The 26,870-nt window shown below is 39.1% G+C and overlaps 1 protein-coding gene across 1 annotated transcript in view; it reads right to left on the reverse strand.

The window, feature by feature from the left end:
- Positions 1-11,617, reverse strand: part of C7 (complement C7) — a 57,028-nt gene extending 45,411 nt beyond the window's left edge. Inside the window, exons 1-4 of the mRNA XM_027520141.1 lie at positions 11,398-11,617; positions 5,480-5,535; positions 3,847-3,922; positions 972-1,113 (exon numbers count right to left, since the gene is read on the reverse strand). Of these exons, the coding sequence (XP_027375942.1) occupies positions 972-1,113; positions 3,847-3,922; positions 5,480-5,535; positions 11,398-11,403 (280 nt within the window). The 5' untranslated portion in view covers positions 11,404-11,617. The remainder of the gene's footprint in view (positions 1-971; positions 1,114-3,846; positions 3,923-5,479; positions 5,536-11,397) is intronic.
- Between the last annotated feature and the right edge of the window lie 15,253 nt (positions 11,618-26,870).

Here is a 26,870-nt window from a genome sequence, read left to right on the forward strand (position 1 = left end):
TGTTAAGTAGCTTTATTAGTTGGGTGTTTAGGGAAGGTTTCCCTAAGGAGGCATCATCTGACCTGGGTTTTGAAATTAAAATAGGAGTTTGAGAGGTATTGTTGAGAAACACTTCTAACACAGGAAGTTTTTATGTACTATTCTGCCCATAAAACTAAGAATTTTGAGGGAAGAGGCTGTTTCATTCTACATTCGTAACCCTCATTTCTGTATCTGAACATAACAAGAATAATAAATGCTTGCTAAAAGTTATTGAATTAACCTGTCTGCACAAGTGCAACACAATGCATGCCTGCTAAGCTGCTTCAGTTGTGTCCAGCTCTCTGTGACTCTATGGACCGCAGTCCACCAGGCTCCTCTGTCAACAGGATTCTCCAGGCAAGACTACTGGAGTGGGTTGCCATGCCCCCTCCTCCAGGGAATCTTTCCAAATCAGGGATGGAACCCATGTCTCCTTCATCTCCTGCAGGAGATGCAGGACGGTTCTTTACCACTAGTGTCACCTAGGAAGCCCAAGACAAGAGGTCAAATAATATATAATCCAAAACTGTGTTCAGCCCCCTATGCATAGACATGACCTGTATCACTCCTTAATTAACTAATTAGAGTTGCTTTTCTTGTAAACATAAAAATAATTCGGGCAGTAATAGTGTTTTGCCTGACTTGTCTTTATTCCAGTCTCCTTCTACATCTTAACCAAAAATGCAATGTCAGGAACTGTTTGGGTCTGTCAACAGCCATGTTTCTTTTCAAAGAGTATCCCCATCTTTATTACTGGATGCCACCCATGCATTTGAAAGAATGATCGTTGAGTATGCAAATAATATGCCAATAAAAATCCAACTGATTCGGGGGAAAACTGGTATAGGCTAATATAAATGCAGTACAACTCAACAAGTATATACTGAGCAAGTTAAACAAATAACATTTGAATTTACCCTCTGCATGCTCAGCCTATGAGAAGCAAATACCTGAGAAACACCTGAAACGTTCTCCACATCCGTCTTCTGTTGGACATCCTCGAGTAGGTTGACATGGTTGTGTTTCAAAAGCACTTCCCACACAGGAATGGCCGCCGTATTGTCCATAAACAGCAATTGACCGCCTGCGAGTCTAAATACAAAACAAACACATTTCCAGTATCTCCAGGTTCCTTTATCTGAGAAATAAAATCTGAGATAAATTAATAATTTGGAGAAATGACATTTATAAAATTTTTCTGGTGTACTACAGAAGTAAAATGTCCAAAATCAATGAATCCAGAAACCCACTTGTCTTTGAGTCTGGTGACATGGGTTATTATTTCTAGAGCACTCCCAGTTTATATTTATGCTTAGGGTTGAGTGGGAAAAAAAATAGTGAATCTTTAAGAAAAAATTCTGGATAGAACTATAAGCAAATAGATCACAATACAGAATGATTCATTTTTCACCAAAGCAATGTACCAAGGGTTAACTAGAAAAGGTGAAGTGAGTTTGGCTAGAGGAAAAGTAAGGGTACTGGAAAGGGGGGCTAAGATGAAGTGGCGTTAGGGAAACCTTTAGAAAAGTGGTGGAAATTGATTTGAGCTGAACCTTAAGCCTTCTTCAGGAAGGCAAAACAGTCCAGAGAAAGATAGATATAGGCTACCATGAAAGTCAAGTTTACAAAACAGAAGCCTAAGTGGTCCACAGATGAAGGTACATCTACAATGAAACTTCACTGGAAATCCAAAATCACTGATCTGTGAAATTAGAAATATATCAAATGCACATGCTGGGGGTGGGGGTAAAAAAATTAGGGGAAATCACTAAGCCAAATGTGAAAACTAATTCATCCTAAACTTCATTTACTCAATATGAAGACATTTATCTAGTGTTTAAACAAAAAGAAAGATCTACAAAATCCTTTTCCTCTCCAAAGGTAATCAAAGGTACATCTTTTAAGCCTCTTATCCATTTATTAATCTTACCCATTAATAAAAATGGGCAAAATCTGAGATTCCAGAAAGTTTAAACCTTGAGCAAAGACCAATAGGGAAGACTATATGTATATAAACCAAGGTTGCACCTATTCATTCATCCTAAATTGAGACGACATGTAATTTGAACTTTGAGCAGGTCTGCGTCAGCCTGGACCTGGTTCTGGCCCATTTCATTGCACCTAAGCAGAGAAGTCATGGAGGAATGAGTGAGGAATGGAGCTCAGTACAGTTTCTCAGCTAAGTTTTTAGTTTCTGTATTTAGTAGAAGACATCTCTTATACGTGGCTTAGAAATGTGTGCTTTTCTGAAGTTCCAGAGCACAGATTGTGTTGGTGTGCAAGTAATGTTTTCCTGCTCCACAGACAGCAGCATGACCTTGATGGCTGCCTGCTCTCAGCGTCTCATTCTCACCTGTCAAATTCTGATCTCATGACCTCATTTTCATTTTCACTTGTCTCCTGGGTGAAAATTCTGTTTTTATAATCTGAGCATGATGACCTTCCCTCAAAACAATTACTCATATGAAAAGTACCTTCTATCTACCTCTATTTAATGTTCTTTCTTAACTTGTTTTTAAATTCTAAAAGTGTTTCCTGAGGTTGGTGTTTGTTTGAATTTTGTCTTGTTATTCATGTACCTATTTGCCTGTAATCAGAGTTGTCATCTATTATATTTGCCAGAAGCCAAATTCTACACTTGTGTAATTTATTTTGTAAATACCTATCATGTAGATACTAAATAAATGCTTGAAAATTGTGATAATGATGATGCTTCCAAACATAAATTATCTTCCGTAATATGGTTCTTTTAGTACTTCTAAATGATTTTTAAACACACATTTTTATCTAAACTGAACCACTTTTAAAATGCTTTACAAATATCAAATCATGTTGTATACCTGAAATTAATGTTACATGTCACTGTATCTCAGTAAAAAAAATTTAGTCATTCAAATGTTCAGAACCTTTGAAACAGCATTATATTTTTTAAATTATCCTAAGATGATTATCAGAAAAAAGACATATCTATATACAAAAATGTTCATTAAAGTTTCATTCATAATTACAAAACATGTAAGTAAACTAAATCTCAAACAATAAGAAAATGGATAAAGAAGATTGGTATATTCATATAATGGAATATAATACAGCTGAATGCATACTGATAGCATAATATTAAGTTAAAATAGTAGAATACAAAATCATGAACAAATGACCCTATTTTAAAAATCATTAGCACACAGAAAGAATAAATACTAAAATGCTAGTATATTGATTTCTTCTAAATGGTAGAATTATGAGTAGCATTTTCTTTATACTCTTCTATGTTCTCTCCAATGAATAATTTATAATAAGGAAAAAGTAGACATTTTAAGGGTGCTCTATAAGCTCCAAGTCAAGTCGGGTTTTTTATTTATATTACATTTGTACTAAACTTTAAAACATTAAAAAATGTTTGACTTTTCATGGTCATTCACTATTTGTTAGATAAAATGAAGCAACGATTTTGCTACTCTTAGTGTTTGTTTCAAATGAAAAGTTGAATCCAGGAAATACGAAATTTTGAATTATTTACTGACTTCATTTCAAGCTATTCTATTTCTCTGATAATGAAAGAACAAGTGAGTAGCTTTTAGCTTTTCTCCCGTGTATATTTCTAGGCTCAAATGTAAGATTAAGAAAAGTTCTTCAAGAAAAATGAGAATGCAAAAAAATTTTACGATAACATTAATTATTAAATAAATCATACTTTTCCCCTTCAGAATTACTAAGTACATTTTCAAAAACCATACAAAGTAATATTCAAAAGTTAATGTCATTTTGTTCATACCTAAGCTATTTTGGCATATGAATAAAAAATACAAAGTTTTCACATGGTCCTACCTGAGTCTTGGTACAACCATTGCATTCTGACCAAGGAGCATAAGAACCCCATTGGCAGTTGATTGGCGAGGAGGCACTGTCATAGTGTTGAATTGTCCATTATAAAGCCGATAGAAAGGTAAGAGAGAAGACATAAACAATAGTCAAGAATAGTCAAAAGCAGTCAAAAATTGTGAAGCAATTTTTGCTTCACCAAAAGGATCTCAAAATACATTTAAAAATATCTAGGAAGGGCTCACTTTTTCCGAGATTTATTAAATATCATTTATAAGATATCTAGAATGTTCCAGGCACTATTTAGATCCTAGAGCTATAGACATAAAAGAGATAGGCTAGGACATCCCTGATGGTACAGTGGATAAGAACCCCCCTGCTCATGCAGGGGAAGCAGCTTCCACCGCTGGTCCAGGAAGATTCCATTTGCCTCTGAGCAACTAAGCCTGCAAGAGGCAACTGCTGAGCCCACAGGCCACAACTAACTGAGCCCAAGTGTTGCAACTACCAAAGCCCGAGTGCCTAGAGCCTGTGCTCGGAAACAAGAGAAGCCACCAAAATGAGAAGCCTAAGCACGCCAACAAAGAGGAGCTCCTGCTCACCCCTAGAGAAAGCCTGTGTGCAGCAACGAAGACCCAGAGCAGACAAAAATAAAATAAATAAATAAATAATGTTTTACAGTGAGATAGTATACTGATCATTGACTGAGGAAAGGAAGAAGATGTAGATGTATAAACAAATAATTATAACACAATAATATGATCACAATGTGACTGTGACCAGCACATTCTCAGTCACTAAGTCATGTCCCACTCTTTGCCACCTCATGGACTACAGCCTGCCAGGCTTCTCTGTCCATGGGATTTCTCAGTCAGGAATACCTGAGTGGGTTACCATTTCCTTCTCCAGGGAATCTCCCCAACCCAGGGATCGAACCCGGGTCTCCTGCCTTGACAGATGGACTCTTTACCACAGAGCCACCAGGGAAGCCCCATGATCACAATGCAATACAGCTAATTAGATAAATTTACTAACAGAATTGTGTACATTATGATGTGTTGTGGAAATACAGATAAGAGAATGTCCAGAGGAGGGGTATAAGTGAGAACATAGGGAAGGAAGGTGTTACAGCCTTTAAGTGATTCTGGATGATGAAGAGTTATACAGAAATTTAACTGAGAGACAGTAAGCTGTAAAATGACCACATGAGAGGTAGGAAACCAAAATCTGGCAAAGGCTAAATGGATGAGAACGTAGCTACACGCTCCCCCTGTTTATTGAGGCCACTTTCTCAAGTGCACACCCAAGTACAATAGGGGCAAGTTGAACTCAAATAATTCCACTCAGATAAAATACACGTGGAAAATGGTAAGCTGACTCACAATGCTTACAATGCAGAAAATCTTGTGGTGTTTTTAATCTTTAGGTTTCTTCCTCACAAGGAATAAAATAAAGTAAAGTAAGAATAAGAATAAAACATGCTTATCCTATCATTGTCTTTTCTGAAAATGTGGAAAGAAACAAAGTGTGTGAGGGAAAAACATGCTCACAGTGCAATGTAAAAATCAGACCATAGTTTCCTCAAAGTAAATGAAATAACTGTTAATGATTTCCACACATAATCCAAAAAAATTCTCACCTTGAAAAAACTTGAAACTCTCCTATAAATCCCACCAAGAAGAGTAAAGTTATTGCCTAGGAGGGAAAAAAAAAACAATAAAGCAATATTTGAGCTTGCATTGCTTTAATGAGTCAAAAGTGAATACATGTGTACAAATCAATAGTTGTGAGTTGGGAATAAAAAGAGTGAAAGAATCATGGAGAAGCTCGATGATTCTGCTCATCTTAACAATTTTTCATTTTAAATAAAAGTTTAATACAATTATCTTGAGCTCACCTCCCACTGTTCATTTCTGTAAAGACTACTAGGCACTAGATGATATTATAGACAAATAAATTGGAAAGACTCCCTAAAAGTTAAATATTCACAAACATTTTTCTAGGGTCCCATCATCTTTTATTCCTTAATCCACACTCCTTTCTAACTTTGGTACCATGAGAACGCCGGAATAGAGAAAGCCTAGAAACAGCAGTCCCAAGGGTTGAGGAGGTAAAAAGGAACCAGTTTCCTAAACGGAAAAATCAAAAGTGGAGATGCATGGCTAGCCAGAGGAACCAAGATGCTCATCACAATCCCTAGTTCTACAGGTGGTGCCCAAACGCGACAGAGGCCTTTTATAATCATCTTTATGTGATAGGGCAGCCTAAACACTGAGCATCTGACAGGCTACAAAATTGTATGCAAAATGTAATTTATATTTCATTTGAAAATCAAATGTGTCTTAAAAACAAATCTAGAAAGAAACATAATAAAGGAAAATAGTTTATTTCTGGTTGTGAAATTACAGGTGACTTTCATTACCTCATTTTTACTTTTATGTATATTCCTACTTTGACAACTGAAAGGGTAAGGGAATACAATTCAAATTTGTACTAGAGACTCTAAGAATATTAAATGCCTTCAGTTCATAACCTAATATGTGCTGTGCTGTGCTCAGTTGCTTCTGTTGTGTCCAACTCTTTGCGACCCAATGAACTGTAGCCCGCCAGGCTCCTCTGTCCATGGAATTCTCCAAGCAATAATACTGGAGTGGGTTGCCACACCCTCCTCCAAGGGATCTTCCCAACCCAAGGATCAAACCCACGTCTCCTGCATTGCAGGCGGATTCTTCACCCTTGAGCCACTGGGGAGGTCCATATCCTGGGATAACAGTCCTTAAATCATCTCACCCCACATTTTAACAGGCCAGTATTCTTTCTCTTCTCTTGACCTCTCCAAACCTCTTTTCTCTCAGTAGTTGTGGGATGGCTTCTCATCTTTTCTTCCAGACCCTTCCACTCACCTTCTTAAATCACTCATCCTCGTAGTAGGTCTCTTCCTTTCAGTTATAAAATCCTAGTTGCCTATTCTGCCTTTTATAGTCCTACAAACATTTTAGCTTATATTCTGATTAGCTTAACCGTAAGGGCTGAGAAGTAACATAGCCGTGAGCACCCCAGAAATGCGAACAATGGTGGGAGAGGCTACAGATATTTTCTGATTTTTCAACAGATATGTGAAGCACATAATGTAAAGCAACGACTTTAAAAGGTTCTTTTGTTCTTAATTTTAAACTATACCTTTTTTTTATTTTTCAACACTATGTCTTTACTTGTGCTGTGCCAACTCATTTTTCCTGCCCTTGGGCGAGTCTATCTCACAACTTTATTAGTCACTCCCAGTCCCTAATAGGGGCTTCCCTGGTGGTTCAGACAGCAAAGAATCTGCCTGCAATGCAGGAGACCCGAGTTTGATCCCTGAGTCAGGAAGGTCCTCTGGAGAAGGGAATGGCTACACACTCCAGTATTCTTGCCTGGAGAATTCCATGGACAGAGGAGCCTGGTGGGGTAGCAAAGAGTCAGACACAACCAAGCAACTAACACTTTCAGTCTTTAATGTCATCACATTTTCAGAAAATAAAAATTCTGAAACAATCTAATAGTACAATTTCAATTTATCATCCAATTTTAAATATCTCTCCTATTCCCCAGTTCTTGTGGGAAGGGTGGCGTCCACTTCAAAAAATCCCTCCCTTTTATTCTCCTGCTTCCCTTCCCCACCTCCCCAGGATGCCTCTGTCTTCTTCAGAGTCAGAGCAGCAGGAGTAAGAGGGCAAGAGCAAAAAGGCTCTTGCTCAATCGATGCAGCCGGAGTCTGCTGATGGTAAATCAGACTGTCCTGGATGTTTGAATGCCAGCTGTCTGTCCCTCACAGTGTTTTCATCATTCTTTGAATATCACTCCTTTGGACATCTACAACCACTGCCCTCTGCCACAAATGATTCATCCCTTTGTTCATCTCTCTTGACTCTCACCATTGTCTGCTTACTGATGCTACCTATTGGGGTTGCTTCATCCTGCAAGTGCCTCTCAGGGAGTCCCTGACAACCCAAGCCAAGCCCTTCTCCAAAAGTCCACATCTGATCCATGGGATACCTGCATATCTTCTTGTCCTGTCAGGATGTAACTGATACTGCTATGTTGATTTTGCTAAACGCAGGGCAGTCAACCAGTCTGTTCTTTTAGATTTTCTCAAATGCGAGTAGGGTGTACATCCCCCTCCTCCAATGAACATAAACTTGCCTACTCTTGAGGATGGAGATGGCCAAAGGGTCACCAAACAAATTTAGGGCTACTTTTTGGTAACACTGCATTGAATGTGCAATATTTCACTTTAAAATGTGAGGCTACTGAGCATCTCTTATTCTTGGCCTTTGACTCTCAGCCAAAACAGGCGTCATGAAAAAAATCCATCTTAACATTCTACCATGTATTTTTTTAATGTCAACGAAGTTTTAGGGTATTCACTTTCACCAGAACTAATTTTGCCACTATTTTCCACATGTGCTATGTGCTCTGGCATGTCTGACTCTTTGTGACCCCATGGTCTGCAGCCTGCCAGGCTCTTCTGTCCACGGGGATTCTCCAGGCGATAATACTGGAGTGGGTTGCCATGCCCTCCTCCGGGGGATCTTCCCAGCCCAGGGATCAAACCCAGTTCTCCCACATTGAAGACAGATTCTTTACCAACTGAACCACCAGGGAAACTCATTTCCTCATATACATATTATAACCCATGAAGATCTGCTTATCACTAGTTCATGAGTTATACAAGCTGAATCTTTATCCAAAAGAATTTCTTGAAAATTGGCTAGCTGGGTACCTGAAAATGAAGCAGTTATCATTCCTTGCCTTTGGAAAGAGTATCTCATCAAATGACAAAACAATTACAAATTAATAAACAAATTAATAACAGAAATAGGCATACATCTGAGTTAACTCTATAAAAGAATTCCTTAGTTGAAAAGATAGAGGACTTCCCTGGTGGTCCAGTGGTTAAGAATCCGCCTGCCAAAGCAGAGGACATGAGTTCGATCCCTGCTCTGGGAAGGATCCCACATGCTAATGGGCAGTTAAGCCGGTGCACCACAATTAGAGAAAGCCCTCACACAACAACGAAGACCCAGCACAGCCATAAATAAATAAAATTTGAAAAAAAAAAAAAGATACGGTATCTTGGCAGTGTGTAATGTAGCTAAGCTGGGGCCACATTTCCCAGAATTCTCTTCTCTTCTTCTTTATGACTGAATAAGCATTAGGTCTGCTTCCTTCCTCTAACATTTTCCAGCTACACCACTGTCTCTATGCTTCTAATTTCTCCACATCTGGCCTTTTACATTTGTCTGTCGAACCATGAGCCCGTTTAGGGTAAAAATAAAACACTAATTTCTGTAGCATGCACTGGGTTCCAAATGTCCAAATTCCAGAGGAAAAAACTATGGAAAAATTCAATCTTATTTCTTAGCATACCCTAATTAATATGTTGATCAGTAAATTTAGAACATAGGGTATCATATAGAAGAAGAAGGGGGTAGATTCTTAAATAAATCTTATTTCATCTTTGTTAGAAATTAACATCAATTTGTAACACTAGCAATAAAGAAATGCAAAATGACACAATAATATGATTGAGTACTTAGTAGCCATTCGAAGCATGTTATAGCTTTATCAATGACAGAAGAACATACTTATGATATAATGAGTAAAAAGATTCAGATCTAGATTGATAAAAATGTCATAAAATATATGTTATACATATTCATTTTAAAGTCTGAAAAGAAATAGATTAAAATGTTAACAGTGGCTATCTCCAAGTGGAGAAATAATAGATATTATCTTCTTTTTGAACTTAATTACCAAGATGGTAGTGCTATAATCTGGCAAGGGACATTTTTAAAAGACACAAAGGCCATCACAGTATAATTGGTATAAGATGGGTGATGGCATCAGGTCAGCTCTGGGTGTGGCGAGGAAGCAGAGAGACCATCATCTGAGACGTCATTGTGCTTGACTACATCCCAGCCGCGTGAGGATCATGCTTCAGGTTTACAAACCCCAGGTTCATCTCAGTCCAGGGATGAGAGAGTGAAGGTCTGGACCACAGTTAGATCAAGTACCACCTGGGACCACCTCTCTGAATTCAGTTCACATGAATCGGGGAAAAGACAAAAGAATAGTCCTTCTTAAAGGCCAGACTTGGAAACCATAGTGTATCACAAAAGCATACCCTTCAGATTTACTGTAAAAATATGAGTCTCTACTCTCAAATATAGGTGAGAACTCTGAATGCAGTTCACAAAGAAATCATTTATTTGTTGATATTTTATCAACGAACTGAAAGATAAAAGTAAATATATTAACCTGGTAGAAAAATATCATAATAATCAATGACTATGAACCCATCTTTAAATACAAAACAATTATTAAGATGTCTCATCATAAAATAAATAAGGAAATTGACTGATAGTTAATACAAATATTAGGAGAAAGTATACTAGCTAGATGACTCTAGGAAAGGCATCCTGTTCTAAGTTATCAAATGTTCTAAATTTTTAAATAAAAATACAAAACAGACTGATAGAGATTAGATTATATCATAATTCTAACTTTGTATGGTTACTTGGCATTCTAACATTAGACAAATCAACTTTGTGATTTGTGTTTAATTTTCAATGACTTAATTAAATGCAATTTTGCACATAAATACTCAAGACCCATGTTTCCATCCTCCTCCATCCCCCTGGAAAGTGAGCACAGATTCAGTATTGTAGTTAGGCAGCATAGTGACAGCAAAAGCAATCTAGCAGCTAACAGGGCTGAGAAATTACTGCTCCAGCATTAGAATGTAAAATTTTAAAAGTTTAAATACAAAACTTTGCAATAATAAAATTGCAGTAGTAGGTTCAGCTTATGTTTACATCTCAGAAATATAGTTTATGATAGTTATATCTATCTTTGGTCCTAAATTTTTTTTTTCTTAACATTCAGCCATTTGCATTAGGCCAATATGTGTTTTTGGTAACTCTTTAGCTTCATTCCATTTATCTGTATCTTCTGCTTTTACAATCCTGATCCTTTCATCCAGATTCCAAATTCTAAAGTTCCAAATTTCCAAATTCACTCTTCTATAAAGCTGTTCAGTTCAGTTCAGTTGCTCAGTCGTGTCTGACTCTTTGCAACCCCATGAATCGCAGCACGCCAGGCCTCCCTGTCCATCACCATCTCCTGGAGTTATAAGTCAAATCACAGGGATTCATTGCATGACTCCAAATCAAACAAACAAAATACATTGGAGAGAATTTTTCCCTAAGAAATAACAGTTGTGTTATTGTATTTCTTAACAGCTTTCTTGGGACTTTCATAAACACTGCTTCCAATCTCTGATTCCCAGACCTCTAAACCAATAAAATAAACTACAAGAAAAGAAAAAGAAATTCACTTCAGCTGAATTGTTAAATATATTTAATTAAGGATTTCTTATAAGTCACCCTCAGAACTTTCTCTTTTCTATTTTCCCATGTATTTTCTTTTTTTTTTTTAATTTATTTGTTACCTAAGTAAACCTTACTCCCTTTAGAGTTAGCTCTGTTCACAAAAGTAATGAAGTTATTATCTTACCTTCATGTTTGGGAAAACATTCAGGGCAGCAGAGAGAAGGAAAATGTCCTCCTCCAGTGCCCAGTGAATTTTCAACAGCAGGAAGAGGCCAGCAGTCTACTCCCCGCCTGTCTCTCCCTGCTGGGGATTCACTTGGCATTCATATATAGAGCAAGCAGTTCCGAGACTTTGCTCCGACCCCAACTGGGTTCTCTGGGGACACTGAGAACCTGCCCTGTACTTAGTCTGTGTCTTGAAACCAGATGCATCTTATCAATTTGCACAGGCCTTAGCTACAGTCAGCTGGGACTGTTTGGAAGCATAGCTCTGAGGAAACATCTGTAAATCAAGAAAAGCAGAAAATATTCTCACTTAAATGTTTAAGTGGTTTTCAACCAAAGGAGACTCTGTGTGAGACGAGCATAAGCGTCCTTCCTGTTTCAATTTATCACACAAAGCAGATGTGTTCATGATTCTCTAAAAGGGGGTTATACAGCAGACTTTGAGATTAGGCGCTGTGGAAGAAAAAACTTACATGCCATTCTGTCACTCAAAATGGAAATGGAAATTCTGGAATGGAATCATGTGTGTGTGTGTGGCCTAACACAATATAATATATATTTCTTCATGTGAAGAATGATCAAAAAGAGCATTGTGTTTTGCAAACATATTTAAAGGCATCACTAATTACCCCCAAGAATCTCCCTTAACCCTATGATATTCAGATCACTCCTTTGGAAAGTTCTTGTCACAATCATCATTTATGTCTACTTTGTCTTCTTCAGCTGCCTTGTCTTATTGTGCCAGATCCTCACTTTCCATGGCTTTGCATTGATTCGAGCAGTTCTCCAACATCATTTTCACAGATTTCACGAAAGGCTGCACTTTTGCAAGATTTCAGATTTTCTACTGAAGTTGAACTACAGTTTTATTTGCATGATTTGGCCAAATATTCTGATACTTGCTGTTAGAGACATAAGCATGAAGTGGGAAAGGAAAATTGAATTTAGAGTAATTTTATAACTAAACATTCCATTAATGACTATTTTCCAGTTTTAATATTTTTTCTTTTTATATCTAAAATGTCTGAATAATAAAGAATGACCCCCACACACACACTCTCCCTTTATAAATTAATGGTGATTTTCCAGAGACAAAACTTTCCCATCTTTTGTTCAAGCCATTAGTGATTTGTGTGGAAACAAATTTTTGCCACTGAGAACCGGATGCTGATTCCTGAAAGATCTTTTTTTAATTCAGCTCCAAGTGCACGAATTCCAAATGTTGTAGACTCTCCTTAAGCATGCAGTGTGCATTTCCAAGTTCAGTGGCTATCTTAGTTTGAGTTTCCCCAGAAGCAGATTCTGAGACAAGAATTCAATTGCAAGGGACTTGGGGGTTTTTCTGCTTTGGGGGTTTTGTTGTGTTTGGGGGAGTTGTTTTGTTTTATGAAATGAAGCGATCCTAGAAAGCACTGCTGAAGGATGAGGAAGTGAGACTGAGAAGGAAAGGAAGTCAATAAAAGGTGTTTTAGCATGCAAGATGAATGTGTGTGCTAAGTCACGTCAGTCATGTCCAACTCTGTGTGACCCTATGAACTATAGCCACCAAGTTCCTCTGTCCATGGGATTCTCCAGGCACGTGTACTGGAGTGGGTTGCCATGCAGGGGTCTTCCCTCCCCAGGGATTGAATCCACATCTCTTCTGTCTCCCGCATTGGCAGGCGGGTTCTTTATCACTAGTGCCAACTGGGAAGCCCAGCATGCAAGATCCTGAGACAGTTACAGCTCAGTTCCAGTGAGGAAATCCGGGAAACACTGAAGAGCTCATTTAAGTTATTCCAACGAAGGGGTTAGGCTATATGTACCAACACCCTGTTCATCAGTGGTTAAGGGTGGCTCCTGGACTCACTGAATCTCTGACACTTCCAGTTTGAACTAAGTGTAGGTTGAACATACATCTATAGCCAGGAAAAAAAAAAAAAAAGACTTCCAGTAGAAAATTTCAGGTATTTTCAGTATTTTCTGGTATTTGCAGAATATCAACAGCACCTGCCAAAGTAGTGTTTCCATTCATTCGCTCATGCATTCATTCATTTGTTTATTCTAAATTCAACAAATATTTACAAAGGGTGCATAATATGATAGGCTGGGGGCTTTGACAGATGGAAGCCTTGAGTAACATCCTTCTTTATCTTCATAGCATATCCTTAGTACAGAGGATGAGTCATAAATACAAATGCAACTGCAATAATTTAGAATTTGCATTGTTCAGCTTCCAGAGACCATACTGCAGAAATTAAATCTAAAAACTTTACAAAAACTTCCTTTCACCAAGGGCTTTGCACTCACCCATTTCCACAGCTTTGCGGTCTTATGAACAGTGTTTTTTCTTTCTAGAATTTCAATGGAGAGCCATTGGAACAAAATTTTCAAGTATAGGTGGAAGCCACACTGTGGGAGATTTGATTACCAGCAAAAGCTGTGTGGACTTTATTCAAAGGATAATGGGAACTCACCCTTTGCAAGTTTTAAGGAAAGAATCAAAGTGATGTTTTAGGATGATTTAAACACTGGTAGTGTGCAGGCTAAATGGAAAGGATAAGGAGGGGAATCAGAAAGTGTGATTTGGAATTTATTTCAGTAATCAGACAAGAGGTAATCGAGGCCTCTTTTGAGAAGAGAAAGACAAAGGATCAGAGGTTTCATAGGGTTTAGTGATTGAAAGTAATCTCGTGTCTGATTGACTGAGAAAATTGGAAGAATTTAAGAACAAATTAATGAAGGAAGGAAATAGGAAACTGAAGAGAAAACAGTGGTTTTAGAAAAGGGACATTTTTTATTTTGGAGAAAGTATCCAACACAGAACTGGAAATGTAGATGTCTTTGGGGAAAAAAGTATCTTGGCAGAGGGTACATAACTAAAGTCATAGGATGCTCATCACAATGAAGTCTAAAAGCACAAGAAATGCCCCTATTCTAGAGCAGGAAGAGGGGAAAAGCCAAAAACAGAGGGAGCGAGGTTACAGAAGGAGAAGGAAAACCAAACAATTCATTGTCAAGCCAGCTGAGGGAGATTTCAAGGCCAGGACAGCCAATGAAGACAAGTGCCATATGGAGGCGAAAGAGAGGGAATATTAAGGGAAGACCACACCGCCCAGCAATTAAAACATAATGTAAACATTGTGGATAAACTGAAGGCAGAGTTTCCCCACACATTTTCCACTCTAGTGCTACAAAACATATTCAGAAAAAGTAATTTTGCAGCTGAATGTAACAAGCCGTGTATATTATGGGCTTCCCGGGTGGCGCTAGTGGTAAAGAAACCACCTGCCAATGCAAGTTAAATGTAAGAGACATGGGTTCCATCCCTGGGTGGGGAAGATCGCCTGGAGTAGGGAATGGCAACCCACTCCGGTATTCTTGCCTGAAGAATTTCATGGGCAGAGGAGCCTGGAAGTCTGCAGTCCATAGAGTCACACAGAGTCAGACACGACTAACACAACTTGTCACTCACGTGTCTATTATGGAGCATGGCTTCTCAATCTCTAAATTGCTGACCTTTGGAGCCTGATCATTCTTTGTTGGTGGAGGGAGGTGAGGGATCTGTCTTGTGCATTGGAAGACAACAGCTAACCTGGTCTCTTCCCACTCAGTGGCCATAACACCCTTCCCCAGTTATGACAATCAAAATGTCTCCAGACAGTGTCAGATGTCCCCAGGAGGCAAAACCATGACCCTCTACTGAGAACCACTGTCAGTGTCTACCCCTAGCGAATGCTCAGCCCTAGATTCACAAGTGCCAGGCACAGGGCAATGTCAATTAAGTGTTCTGAAAGTCTGACACCAAGTAAAACTTTTTCAAATTACCATTTCCCAAATTCATGTGACCACAGAACATGTATTTCTAACAATACTCAAAGCTGGTAAATGTGACAGGCTTTGGCAAAATTGTGTCTGAGCCAACACTGAATTGATAGAAGGGAAAGCAGATTTTTGCCACTCTGTGGAAGAGACTGAAAGCCACACTTGCAGACTTCTATCCTCTTCTCCTGCCAGACACAAGAGTTAGCTTGTGTTCTGTTCCCCACTAGCCCCCAGTTTCTGAGGTGGCACTTTAAAATCTGTTACTATCCCCAAACCCTCATGAAACAATTATTAGACCATTGATGATATCAAGAAGCGGTTCTGCTCCATCTCAGAGAGATAACTGGAAAACATTTTAACAAGCGTGTTTCATTTACTAGCCATTTTGTTTTGTTCTAAATTGTTCCAACAGATTCCACTTACTCTGGGGAACAAACTCACTGGGGAAGAACAAAGCCTCCTTTTCTTCTGTTAAGCCTGTTAAGGTCAGAATGGAAACTGCCAAAAGTGGGCATAAAGAAGCAACAGCACCCCCTAGTGGCAAGCATGCTCCAGTCCCTGGAATGGAACAATAACATTTGGCTTGGGAGTTAAACCGTTCACAGGGAAAGAGAAACTGAATCTTCTTAGGCTCTAGGTCAAGGGCTTGTGAAGCCTAATAAGTACTCCTAATAGGAGCCTAACAAAATCTAATAAAATCTCTTTTTCCATTACAGTTTCACTATGTGAATACTTTGAGAATGGAAAATGATTGCTAGTCAATGCCCTAGCTAGAGCAGGATTTCAGCAAAATATTTACTGTTAAATGCTTTATCCTTAACACCTAAATACTGTGATTTGTTCATAAAAGTGAGGTCGCTAGATAATATCCTCTGTTGGTACCAAGTCCTTCATAAGGATGTTAAGGTTTAAGTAGATTAAGAGTATGAACAGGGCTTCACACCTCCCTTTTGGAAGAGAGGTTCTGACCCTACAACCCTGGACACATCTTTGCTCTGGTGGTCCCAATGACTGCAGGAGGTGATAAGACATTTTGTCATGATGGTTTTCAGCGCTTGCTGAATTTAGAAGAGGACCTGTATTTCTCTGACTTCTAGTAGTCACCTGGGGTTTTCAGTTCTCTGCAGTAAGTGGCAGGAGCCTGTAAGTCTAAAAAACATTTCATTCGGTTTAAATTTGAATTAAATCAAACAGCGCTAAGAAAGATGATATGAAATGCAAAGATCCCCATGATCAACAGCTAATCAACAGCTGCTAATATCACGAATGACAAATTAGGCATGAGGTGCCTCTGAATGAAGGAACATACCACCACCATCCACGTTCCTGCCAGAGGGACTGAACTGGAATCTGATCAAGCCTCTCAATGAGTTTGCAGAAAGCTCTGAGGACAGAGAAGCAGGCAAAACAGCACCGCAATATGCAAACAGCAACATGCAGACTAGGAAAAACTACAAGTCAAACACCCAGGACCCAGAGATTGTTTGAGTTTCCTGAGCCATACAACCACTGTATCAACCTAGGGAGGTGTGTCAACCTAAGTTATATCAACCTAGAGAAGGGAGATGGGAGGGAGTTTCAATCATGTTGAGGTTTGACAGAAAACAGCAAAATTCTGTAAAGCAATTATCCTTCAATAAAAAAATTAATTAATTAAAAAAAAAAAACACCCAGGGCCTTTAATAGATTGTTAATCGTACAATGCAGGAAGAATGAGACTAAATCATAACGTCCAGGGATGCCCTTTAAGTGATAAAGCTATAGAGAAATGCGGGTGAGATTGTCATGAAATCAGTTGGAGGTAGCATTGGAGGATGAGGCGGGTAAGACTGAGATGGGCACAGGGAGTGGCTACTGGATGACTGAGTTTTTTTGCCTGGATGGAGGTTATAGGGTAACAACTCATAAAATGTATTATGTTATATGTTGATTTTCTGTACATGCGTTTCATTTAACAATAAAAGTAATTGCAAAAAAATTTTTTTAAAGAAAAGAAAAAGATTTCCATGGCTCTACTTGTAAAATCCTGCAGAGGAAGGGTGAATATCAAAGGCAAGGTCATTTTCTGATCTTCACTTTAAACTTGTGGTGCCCAAGTAAAAAAGGTGATTTTTTTTTTCAGACCAAGAGTTCAGCATATTATGCCCTAAAGTGAAAGTCAATCACTTTCAGAAAATGTCAGTCTATCCCATAATTTTAAACATTAGTTCCTTAAACTGTCTTTATTTTCTTAATATTTATTCATTTATCTGGATAGAATGAGTCTTAGTTGTGGCCTGCTGGATGTGGGATCTAGTTCCCTGACCAGGGATCAAACATTGGAAGCATGGAGTCTTAACCACTGGACCATCAGGCAAGTCCTTTAAACGGTCTTTAAACAGTCTTTAAAAAGATATAATTTTATATCAGAGTCATCATTACATACTCTACAGGTTAAGAAAGAATAAAAGGATGAGTGATGAAAAGGAATAAAATCCTGAATTGTACAAATTTTTCAAATGTTTGCAGTAAAATCTTAGAAACCAATGGAAAACAGTTATAAACATATAACTAGAGACTCAAAAAGTAGGAATTTTCCTGAAAGCAATAAAAGGTACTAATTTGTGTTTCACTAGTACAAGTATCGGAGAAGGCAATGGCACCCCACTCCAGTACTCTTGCCTGGAAAATCCCATGGATGGAGGAGCCTGGTGGGCTGCAGTCCATGGGGTCGCTAGAGTCGGACACGACTGAGCGACTTCCCTTTCACTTTTCACTTTCATGCATTGGAGAAGGAAATGGCAACCCACTCCAGTGTTCTTGCCTGGAGAATCCCAGGGACGGGGGAGCTTGGTGGGCTGCCGTCTATGGGGTCGCACAGAGTCGGACACGACTGAAGTGACTCAGCAGCAGCACTACAAGTATGTGCTGACGGTCTATGTTCAAATCTTGAGCAAGTTGTTTAGCCTCCTTGATCCTCTTGCTTCCTTATCCAAAAAGTGGAAACAATATCATCTAACTCAAAGGGTTGCTATATTAAATGAATCCAAGTAAAGCAATCAGCACTGCATCTGGAATATAGTAAACTGAGTCCAAATAAACGTAAGCTAGTATACAAAAGATTAGAAACAAGCCAAATGTTCACCAGCAGTGGATTTGTTAAATATCTCGTAGCATACATATTAAATGAAATATTTTGCAGCTATTAAAGAAGTTTCCTATGCAATGATATGGAAAGATCTACAAAATGCACAAGAAGAAAAAGAACAATACAGAACAATAAGTTACTTTGGGGTGAAAAGGAGGAAGGAGAATAAGAATATATTGGGAAGGGGGGGTCTCTGCACATCCCCAGGGCAATGCTGTTCTCTGGGTGTGTGAGGCTCACTGAGTGCTCAGGGAGAGGCAGGAGCAGAGCTCTGCACCACTGTGGAAGTGGACTGTGCTTCAGTTTAGTCTGCATACCCAGATGATTTTTATCCACCTTGGGTGGTTACCCACTTCGATCATCAACACTGCTGCTTGCTATATGTGAAAGTTGTTAAGAAAGTAAATCCTAAGAGTTCTCACCACTAGGAAAAAAATATATTTTCTACTGCTTTACTTTTTATCTATATGAGATGAGGGATGTTCACTAAATGTATTGTGATAATCATTTCATGATGTATGTAAATCAAATCATGTGCTATACTCCTTAAACCTGTACTGTGTGTGTGCACTCAGTCACTCAGTCGTGTCCAACTCTTTGCGACCCCGTGGACTGTAGCCCACCAGGCTCCTCTGTCCATGGCATTCTCCAGGCAAGAATACTGGAGTGGATTGCCATTTCCTCCTCCAGGGGATCTTCTCCACCCAGAGATGGAACCCGTGTCTCCTTGCATTGGCAGGCGGATTCTTTACCACTGAGCATTCTTTACCACCTGGAAGCCCTAAACTTATATAGTGCTTTATATCAATTATTTCTTGATAAAACAGAAGAAAAAGAAGACATTTTAAGCAACTAATTAATTTTAAAAGAATATATTTTCTTTAAAAAAAAAGAATATATTTACATACATGTTTGTATTTGCATGAAGAAACTCTGAAAGGATATACAAGAAACTAATAAAAATTATCATCTAACCGGGGATGCATAGAAACAGGGACTGAGTTGTCAACTGAAAAAAAAATACAAAACCTAAAATTTGAGAATGATGTTCTATTCAGAGGATTTTCTAAGGACTTAAGCCTGGAAGGCAGCCTCTCAGATGGCTCTGAGGAACTGCTCCAAAGAGGTAGGGGAGGATATATAGGAGTTCTGCAACATAAACCAGGTAGCTAGAACATCAAAAGATTACTGTTAAAGAAAACCAGACATCTCAAGTTATTGAATTTAGCACTGTTCTGTGTATGGGAAGATTCAAGAGTCTGGGCTCACTGAAATCATTCCTTTGATATACACCTAGCTATCTAGAGCCAGTATCTTGCTTTTCTCCATCCTGAATCCCTCAGGGTACACAGCTGGGGGTGACTGCAGGGGCTGCTGGCCTCTCGCTGCAGAATCTTGTTTTACTGATACGGCAGGCAACGTTTTTCATCCACAAAGTAAAAAGATGGAAACAGGTTACACTGAAAAAGAGATGGGACTAAGGCTTTATACCTTACATTCGTATATATTTTTAATATGTTGATGAATGCATTACCTATTCACAAAAGAAATTTTAAATTATTTCATTTTATTTTGTTAGCTTCTATTACTTTTTCATCATGCATGCATGCTAAGTCACTTCAGTTGTGTCCAACTCTTTGCATCCCCGTGGACCATAGCCCACCAGTTCCTTTGTCCATGGGATTCTTCAGGGAAGAACACAGAAGTGGGTTGCCACACCCTCATTCAGGGGATCTTTCTTGACCCAGAGACTGAAGCCGTGTCTCTTAAGTCTCCTGCATTGGTAGGCAAGTTCTTTATCACCAGTGCCACAGTTGTTTGTTCATTCATTTGGTTGAAGGAACTGGGGTATGTGGTGGGGATACACACAGCCATGATAGAAACAGGAATCTTACTGAAATGGTTCACGGGCACCAGGGCCAAAAGGATGATCTGGATCCAAGGCAGATCTAGTGATTTCTAGATCTTCACTTTAGTGCACTGCTGGTATATTTCCTTGATATTTATGTGACCATGTTTCCAGTGTATGCTCTTTAACAGGGAGCACATGCATGAAGGGCAATGATTGTATGTATTTAAATATACATATAGGGACTTTCCTGGTGATCCAATGGCTAAGAGCTCGAAATGCAGGGGCCCCAGATTCAATCCTTGCCCTGGGAACTAGAGCCACAACCAAGAGTTTGCAGGTTGCAACTAAAACCCAACACAGCCAGATAAACAAATACACTTACACACACACACACACATATATAATAAGTTACTCATATTCATAAAGAAATCAGTTACACTCTCTTCCTGTTGGTTTTTCAGCTACTGGTATGGGCCTGCTTCTTGGGAGAAAATGTGGCTCGCCAGAAAGAGTATCAGTCAAATTTTGTCTCAAATGTAGGCTTTATCTTTGCTATCTGTGTTATTCTATTAAGCCTCAATTTTCTTACTTAAAGGATAGTGCAGGGTCGATGAAATTCAGGATGTATAAAATACACACTGCAGCATCTTGAACACACATAGGCGATGAGCAATAAGTGAGTTTTTTAAAATATATATGGGGCTTCCCTCGTGGCTCAGATAGTAACAAATCCACCTGCAGCGCAGGAGGCCCAGGTTTGATCCCTGGGTAGGGAAAATCCCCTGGAGAAGGAAATGGCAACCTACTCCAGAATTCTTACCTGGAGAATTCCATGGACAGAGGAGCCTGGTGGACTGCAGTTGATGGAGTCACAAAGAGTTGGACACGACTGCAGGACTAACACTTTCTTTTCTTAAATATATGCATAAGCACATGTGAGCCAAAGAAATTTTAGCAAAACAGTTGATCCAAAGATATTCCTCCAATAATATTAAGTTTGGGTGCCAAACTTCTTGAGAACAATCAAATCAACTCAGTTCAAGAGGAACCTGACTAACAATTTCCAGGGAGACTACCAGCTATCTGACATTAGATTCTTATGGGTCTGTGAAAATAGTCATTGGGGAACCTAGTGCTATTTTACAGGTCTAAGTTGATATGATTTAAAATAAGAATGTACAGGCTTAACCAAGTATCGAGATCCTTTCCTTTAGGTTGAAATTAAAGCAACAAGCATTGTGATAGTGATGGCACAGCTCACCCAACGAGAAAGTCCAGCTGACAGTTGCATTATTATAACTTTGATGAGGCAAAAAGTGAAACCAATTATGTTAGTAAGTGCTTTTAGTAAGTGTTTTTATTGTCCAGAAGAATTTTCAAAACATGTGGCTCAATGCAGGGCAAAATGAAGAGAGCACCTCATATGTGAAAACATCAGGAAAAACTCAACAGAACATTTAGCACTTAACATAAAGTCAGTAAAGGTTAGTGGCTTCTCCCATCAAGCCTATAAAGTGTGTGTGTGTGTGTGTGTGTGTTACTCAGTCGTGTCCAACTCTTTGCAACCCCATGGACTATAGCCTGCTCCTTTGTACGAGGGATTCTCCAGGTGAGAATGCTGGAGTGGGTTGCCATTCCCTCCTCCAGGGGATCTTCCCAACCCAGGGATCAAACCCAGGTCTCCTGCATTTCAGGCAGATTCTTTACCATCTGAGCTACCAGGGAAGCCCAAAGACTAAAGTGGGGAAACCTCAAATTGAGAAGTAGCCTTTCAACACTGTGCCAACACAGAAAGTAACCTCTCAGTTCACTGGGGAAATTGTGCAACACTCTTCAACTGTATAAAACAGACTCATGAAAATGGGCATACAGTTGATTTTTATCTAAAGTGTGTCCTTTACTTCTCCTTCCCCAGAATAGGCCCTGTGTTTTTGGCCAGAGTAGTTTGAGAAACACATATTTTAATGGGTGCCAGAGTAGTTTGTGGAGAAGGAAATGGCAACCCACTCCACTGTTCTTGCCTGGAGAATCCCAGGGACGGGGGAGCCTGGTGGGCTGCCGTCTCTGGGGTCACACAGAGTCGGACACAACTGAAGTGACTTAGCAGCTGCAGAGTAGTTTGAGAAATACATAAGTATATCAGTGCAATTCAAGGTGATAAGGCACCCCTGAATAATTCTAGACTTTCTTCTCTTCCTTCTGTCTCCCGCATCCAATTAGTCAACAAGTTCTATAGAATGTACTTCTGAGTTATACATTCCTTCATTCTTTTCTACTGTTAATGTATAGCTAAGCCCTCCATTTCTCTTACTCCATATTCTTGTCTAGTATTCTTACTTAAAAGTGTTAGTCACTTAGTCATGTCTGACTCTTTGTGACCCCATGGACTGCAGCCCATCAGGCTCCTCTGTACATGGGATTCTCCAGGCAAAAATACTGGAGTGGGTAGCCATTCCCTTCTCCAGGGGATCTTCCTGAACCAAGGATCAAACTCAAGTCTCCGAGGTGCAGGCAGATTCTTTACCATCTGAACTACAACTCACCCTTTCAAAGTGTATAATTCAGTGGTTTAAAAAATATTCACTTGCGTGTGAAACCATCACCACTGTTTTAGAAGTTCTGTAACCATTAGCATTCACTTCCCATTTTCCACAACCTTTAGCTCCTGGAAACCACTAATATATTTTCTGCCTCCATGGATTTGCTTTTCTGATATTTTACATAAATAGAATCATACAATATGTGGCTTTTGTGTCTCACTTTTTCACTTAGCATAATGTTTTTAATATTCACCCATGTTATGGTATGTATCAGTACTTTATTCCTTTTTATGGATAAATAATATTCTATGGCTGTGATGTATTTTGTTTATCCATTCATCAGTTGATGGACATTTGAGTTGTTTTACTTTCAGGCTGTTATAAATAATGCTGCTGTGAACACTCCAATAGAAGGTTTTATATGGACACATGTCTCTAAGTCTTTTGAGACTACTCCTAAGTATAGAATTACTGGGTCATATGGTAACTCTTTGCTTAACATTTTGAAGAACTACCAAACGGTTTTTAAAAACAGCTGCGTCATTTTACATTCCCACAAACAATGTATGAAAGTTTTAATTTCTCCACATCCTCAAAAGCTTTTCCTGCATCTGTTGAGAAGATTGTGGGTTATCTGTCCTTTATTCATTTAATATGATCTATTACCTTGATTGATGTTCATATGTTGAACTAACCTTGCATTCCTGAATAAACCCGCATTTGGCCATGGTATATAATCCTTTTTATATTTGGTAGATTCAGTTACTAGTATTTTCTTGAGGAAACTTGTGTCTATACTAATAAGGGATACAGCTCTGTAGCTTTCTTTTCTTATTATATCTCTCTCTGTTTTTCATATCAGAGTAATGCTGGCCTCCTAGACAGAGGAACATGTTCCCTCCTTTTCTATTTTTGGGAAAAGTTTATGAAGGATTGGAAAGACTCCATCTCTGTCTCCTTACCCTCCTATTAGTAAGCATTTGTATAAGTAACAATTTCTATTTGCTTGGGCTGTCCTTTCAATGTTTCTTTTATGCAAATATAAGAAATATAATTATATGTTCTTATGATTGGATGGAAGGAACAGTTATCCACCTGTCTTTCACTGTAAGAATTCTTGGATTCCTACAATCAAAACTACCCTTGCCAATTCTCCGCCATCCCACCCCATCAGTTATCCCTGAAATATACGTCAAGATCACAACCCTTGTTAAATTGTCTCTGCCTGTTTTCCCCCTGTACCCTGTGACTGGTCTTACTTTAAATTGATGACCATGAACCTCCAGGGCTAAATGGTAGTCACACTACTTTGCCTAGTCCTATTCACCCTATTTCACACTTCTTTTTCTAAACTTTTTTTTTCACGAACTCAGTATCTGGTCATATCTTTCTTCTTTACCTCACTGAGACAACTGAACCATGAGAGAAACTTCCACATGCCCTCACTGAACCAAAGTACTCTGCTTTCTCTCTGGTTATACTATATTGCTTCTTTATACTCCTAATTCAGTACCTAGAAAATCTACCTCACATGTCTCTATTAGAAGCCCTGAAGAGAAAGAAAATAACTTCGGACCCATACTGAGTCTTTTTGATCTCCAGAATCCCTGGATGCCTATCACAGTAAATTAGTTCAGAATACTCTCAGGCAGGCATTCTAGACAAGAACAGAGCCTCTGTCTCAACCCTCAGCCCTGAAACTAGGGGCACTGGGATGGATGTAAAGATTGGTGAGTTGATGCTAACAAGATTTTAAGTGGCAGAAACAGAGCTCTCTCTTAGCTTCATAGAGCTTAGCAGAATCAATACTGAGCTTGACCAGTGTTTGTCTTGCATGTCAGTTCCCTATGACATTCATCTCTTGTTCATCTTATCTTGAATCTTCTATACTGATTTCTATCTAATATTGATCATTGGGATGCTAGAGATAGATACGAGGTACAATGGGGAAAACTGATAAGTGCTGCTGCTGCTGCTGCTGCTAAGTCGCTTCAGTCGTGTCCGACTCTGTGTGACCCCATAGACAGCAGCCCACCAGGCTCCCCCGTCCCTGGGATTCTCCAGGCAAGAATACTGGAGTGGGTGCCATTTCCTTCTCCAATGCATGAAGGTGAAAAGTGAAAGTGAAGTCGCTCAGTCGTGTCCAACTCTGAGCAACCCCATGGACTGCAGCCTACCGGGCTCCTCGGTCCATGGGATTTTCCAGGCAAAGTACTGGAGTGGGGTGCCATTGCCTTAGGCTGAAAGAATCCAAGAATTCTTCCACTGGAAGACTTATGGATAAGTATTTCATCCTTACTTTCACCCTCATACTTATCTCACATCTGTTCTTAATCAATGGCCTCCTTATTTCATTGAAAAAAAAAAAAAAACCATTTAAAAGGACTTCTACACACTCCCACTGTGCATCCACATACTTACCAGCATCCATGCCCAAATAGTCTCGAGATCCTTTGTTACCACAGGTGAGCTCTGCAAGCTTCTAACCAAGCCACCTCCACCAACTGTCAACCACACTCCAACTTGTTCACTCACAGCTAGAACCTGAGGAGCCAACCTTCATTAGTCTTAAAAACTCTGCTTAGAAAAAATCCTGCAATCCATGAAAGCGCATCCCCACTCCCTCTACAATAAAGTGCTGCATAGTGGAGTGATTATATGGCCCTTGTTCCAGCAGAGATATTTACATGGGCCCCAAACAAGTACATTTTCAGGACCCAGCAATGCTTTGCATTTGGGCCCATGGAAGGTGCTCAGAGAATTTTGCAGAATAAATAGCATTCATAGACACAACCCCAGATCCCAGGGTTCAGCTCCAACCAGAGAGTTTCTAACTCTCTCAGGAAAAGTTTTGCCTAGTGTTTGATTCATTATTGATGAATGACCCCAATAAAGTATAATAAAGTAGATTGATAAAGCCTATTTCAAGAAGAAAGCTTACTATCCTTTCTAATCCAACAAGTTCCCCACACCTCATGCTGGAGGAACTTTTTTTCAATCTCATAACAACTAAGCGCTCTGCTGAGTGATGTGCACTTTTGGTTAAAAAAAAAAAAAATGATTAACTCGACCCTCCATTTACCCTAAGTTTCTTCAGCAAGAGTATAGAAAATATGACGCTGCTCATAAATAAAATTGAATTTCTAAACCATTTTATATTCCATATGAGAGCATCTTTCAAAAATATATGGAAAAAAATGCCACTGATGATGTAAGCTCCCAGGCATTGAAAGGAGCTATTAAGCCTGATTCTTCAAAGATAGATTCAATGCATTAAAGCAGTGTTTTTGTGAATTAGTGGCAACAGCAGGTCACTGCCTAGACTTTTCCATGTGCCCCAGCCTCTGTCTTCTGCCTTTTTGTTTTTCACTTCTCTTTCAACAAAAAAAAATTCCCCCATGTCAATTTTCAGGCATATTTTCCATATACCCTTAATCCCAATATTCATCTCTCATGACACCTGAAATTATGGCTTTAACAACCCATTCTTTGCTTCAAACCATCCACCCTTAATCTGGGCAATTTAAAAGTCCTACTTGAAAAGAATACTGACTATATGAAAGGCAAGAGAAAAGAAGGGAAAGAAAAAGATATGGAAAAGAAATGAAGCAGCATATTAGCCTTTCAGTTTGTGCCAGGATTGAGCCAGTGATACCAATAATCCTGTGTCTCAAAGCTCCCACTATGGCCTTACCTCCTCCTCCATCCCACCATGATGCCATGATTAAACAGGTCATTCACTATCTTCCTATAGTGACAGTTGGACAGATGGGAATTAAACTTGTCATGGTATTGATTTTGAATGTATAGAATATCAGATCAAGTGCTGTACACCAGGAACTAACAAAGGTAAATTACACTTCAAGAACAAACAACAAGAGAACTCATAGAAAAAGAGATCAAATTTGTAGTTACCAGAGTTAGGGGATGGAGAAGGCATGGCACCCACTCCAGTACTCTTGCCTGGAAAATCCCATGGACAGAGGAGCCTGGTGGGCTGCAGTCCATGGGGTCGCTAGAGTCGGACACGACTGAGCGACTTCCCTTTCACTTTTCACTTTCATGCATTGGAGAAGGAAATGGCAACCCACTCCAGTGTTCTTGCCTGG

Source organism: Bos indicus x Bos taurus, chromosome 20, assembly GCF_003369695.1.
Source record: "Bos indicus x Bos taurus breed Angus x Brahman F1 hybrid chromosome 20, Bos_hybrid_MaternalHap_v2.0, whole genome shotgun sequence".
In the NCBI taxonomy this organism is placed as follows: Eukaryota; Metazoa; Chordata; class Mammalia; order Artiodactyla; family Bovidae; genus Bos; species Bos indicus x Bos taurus.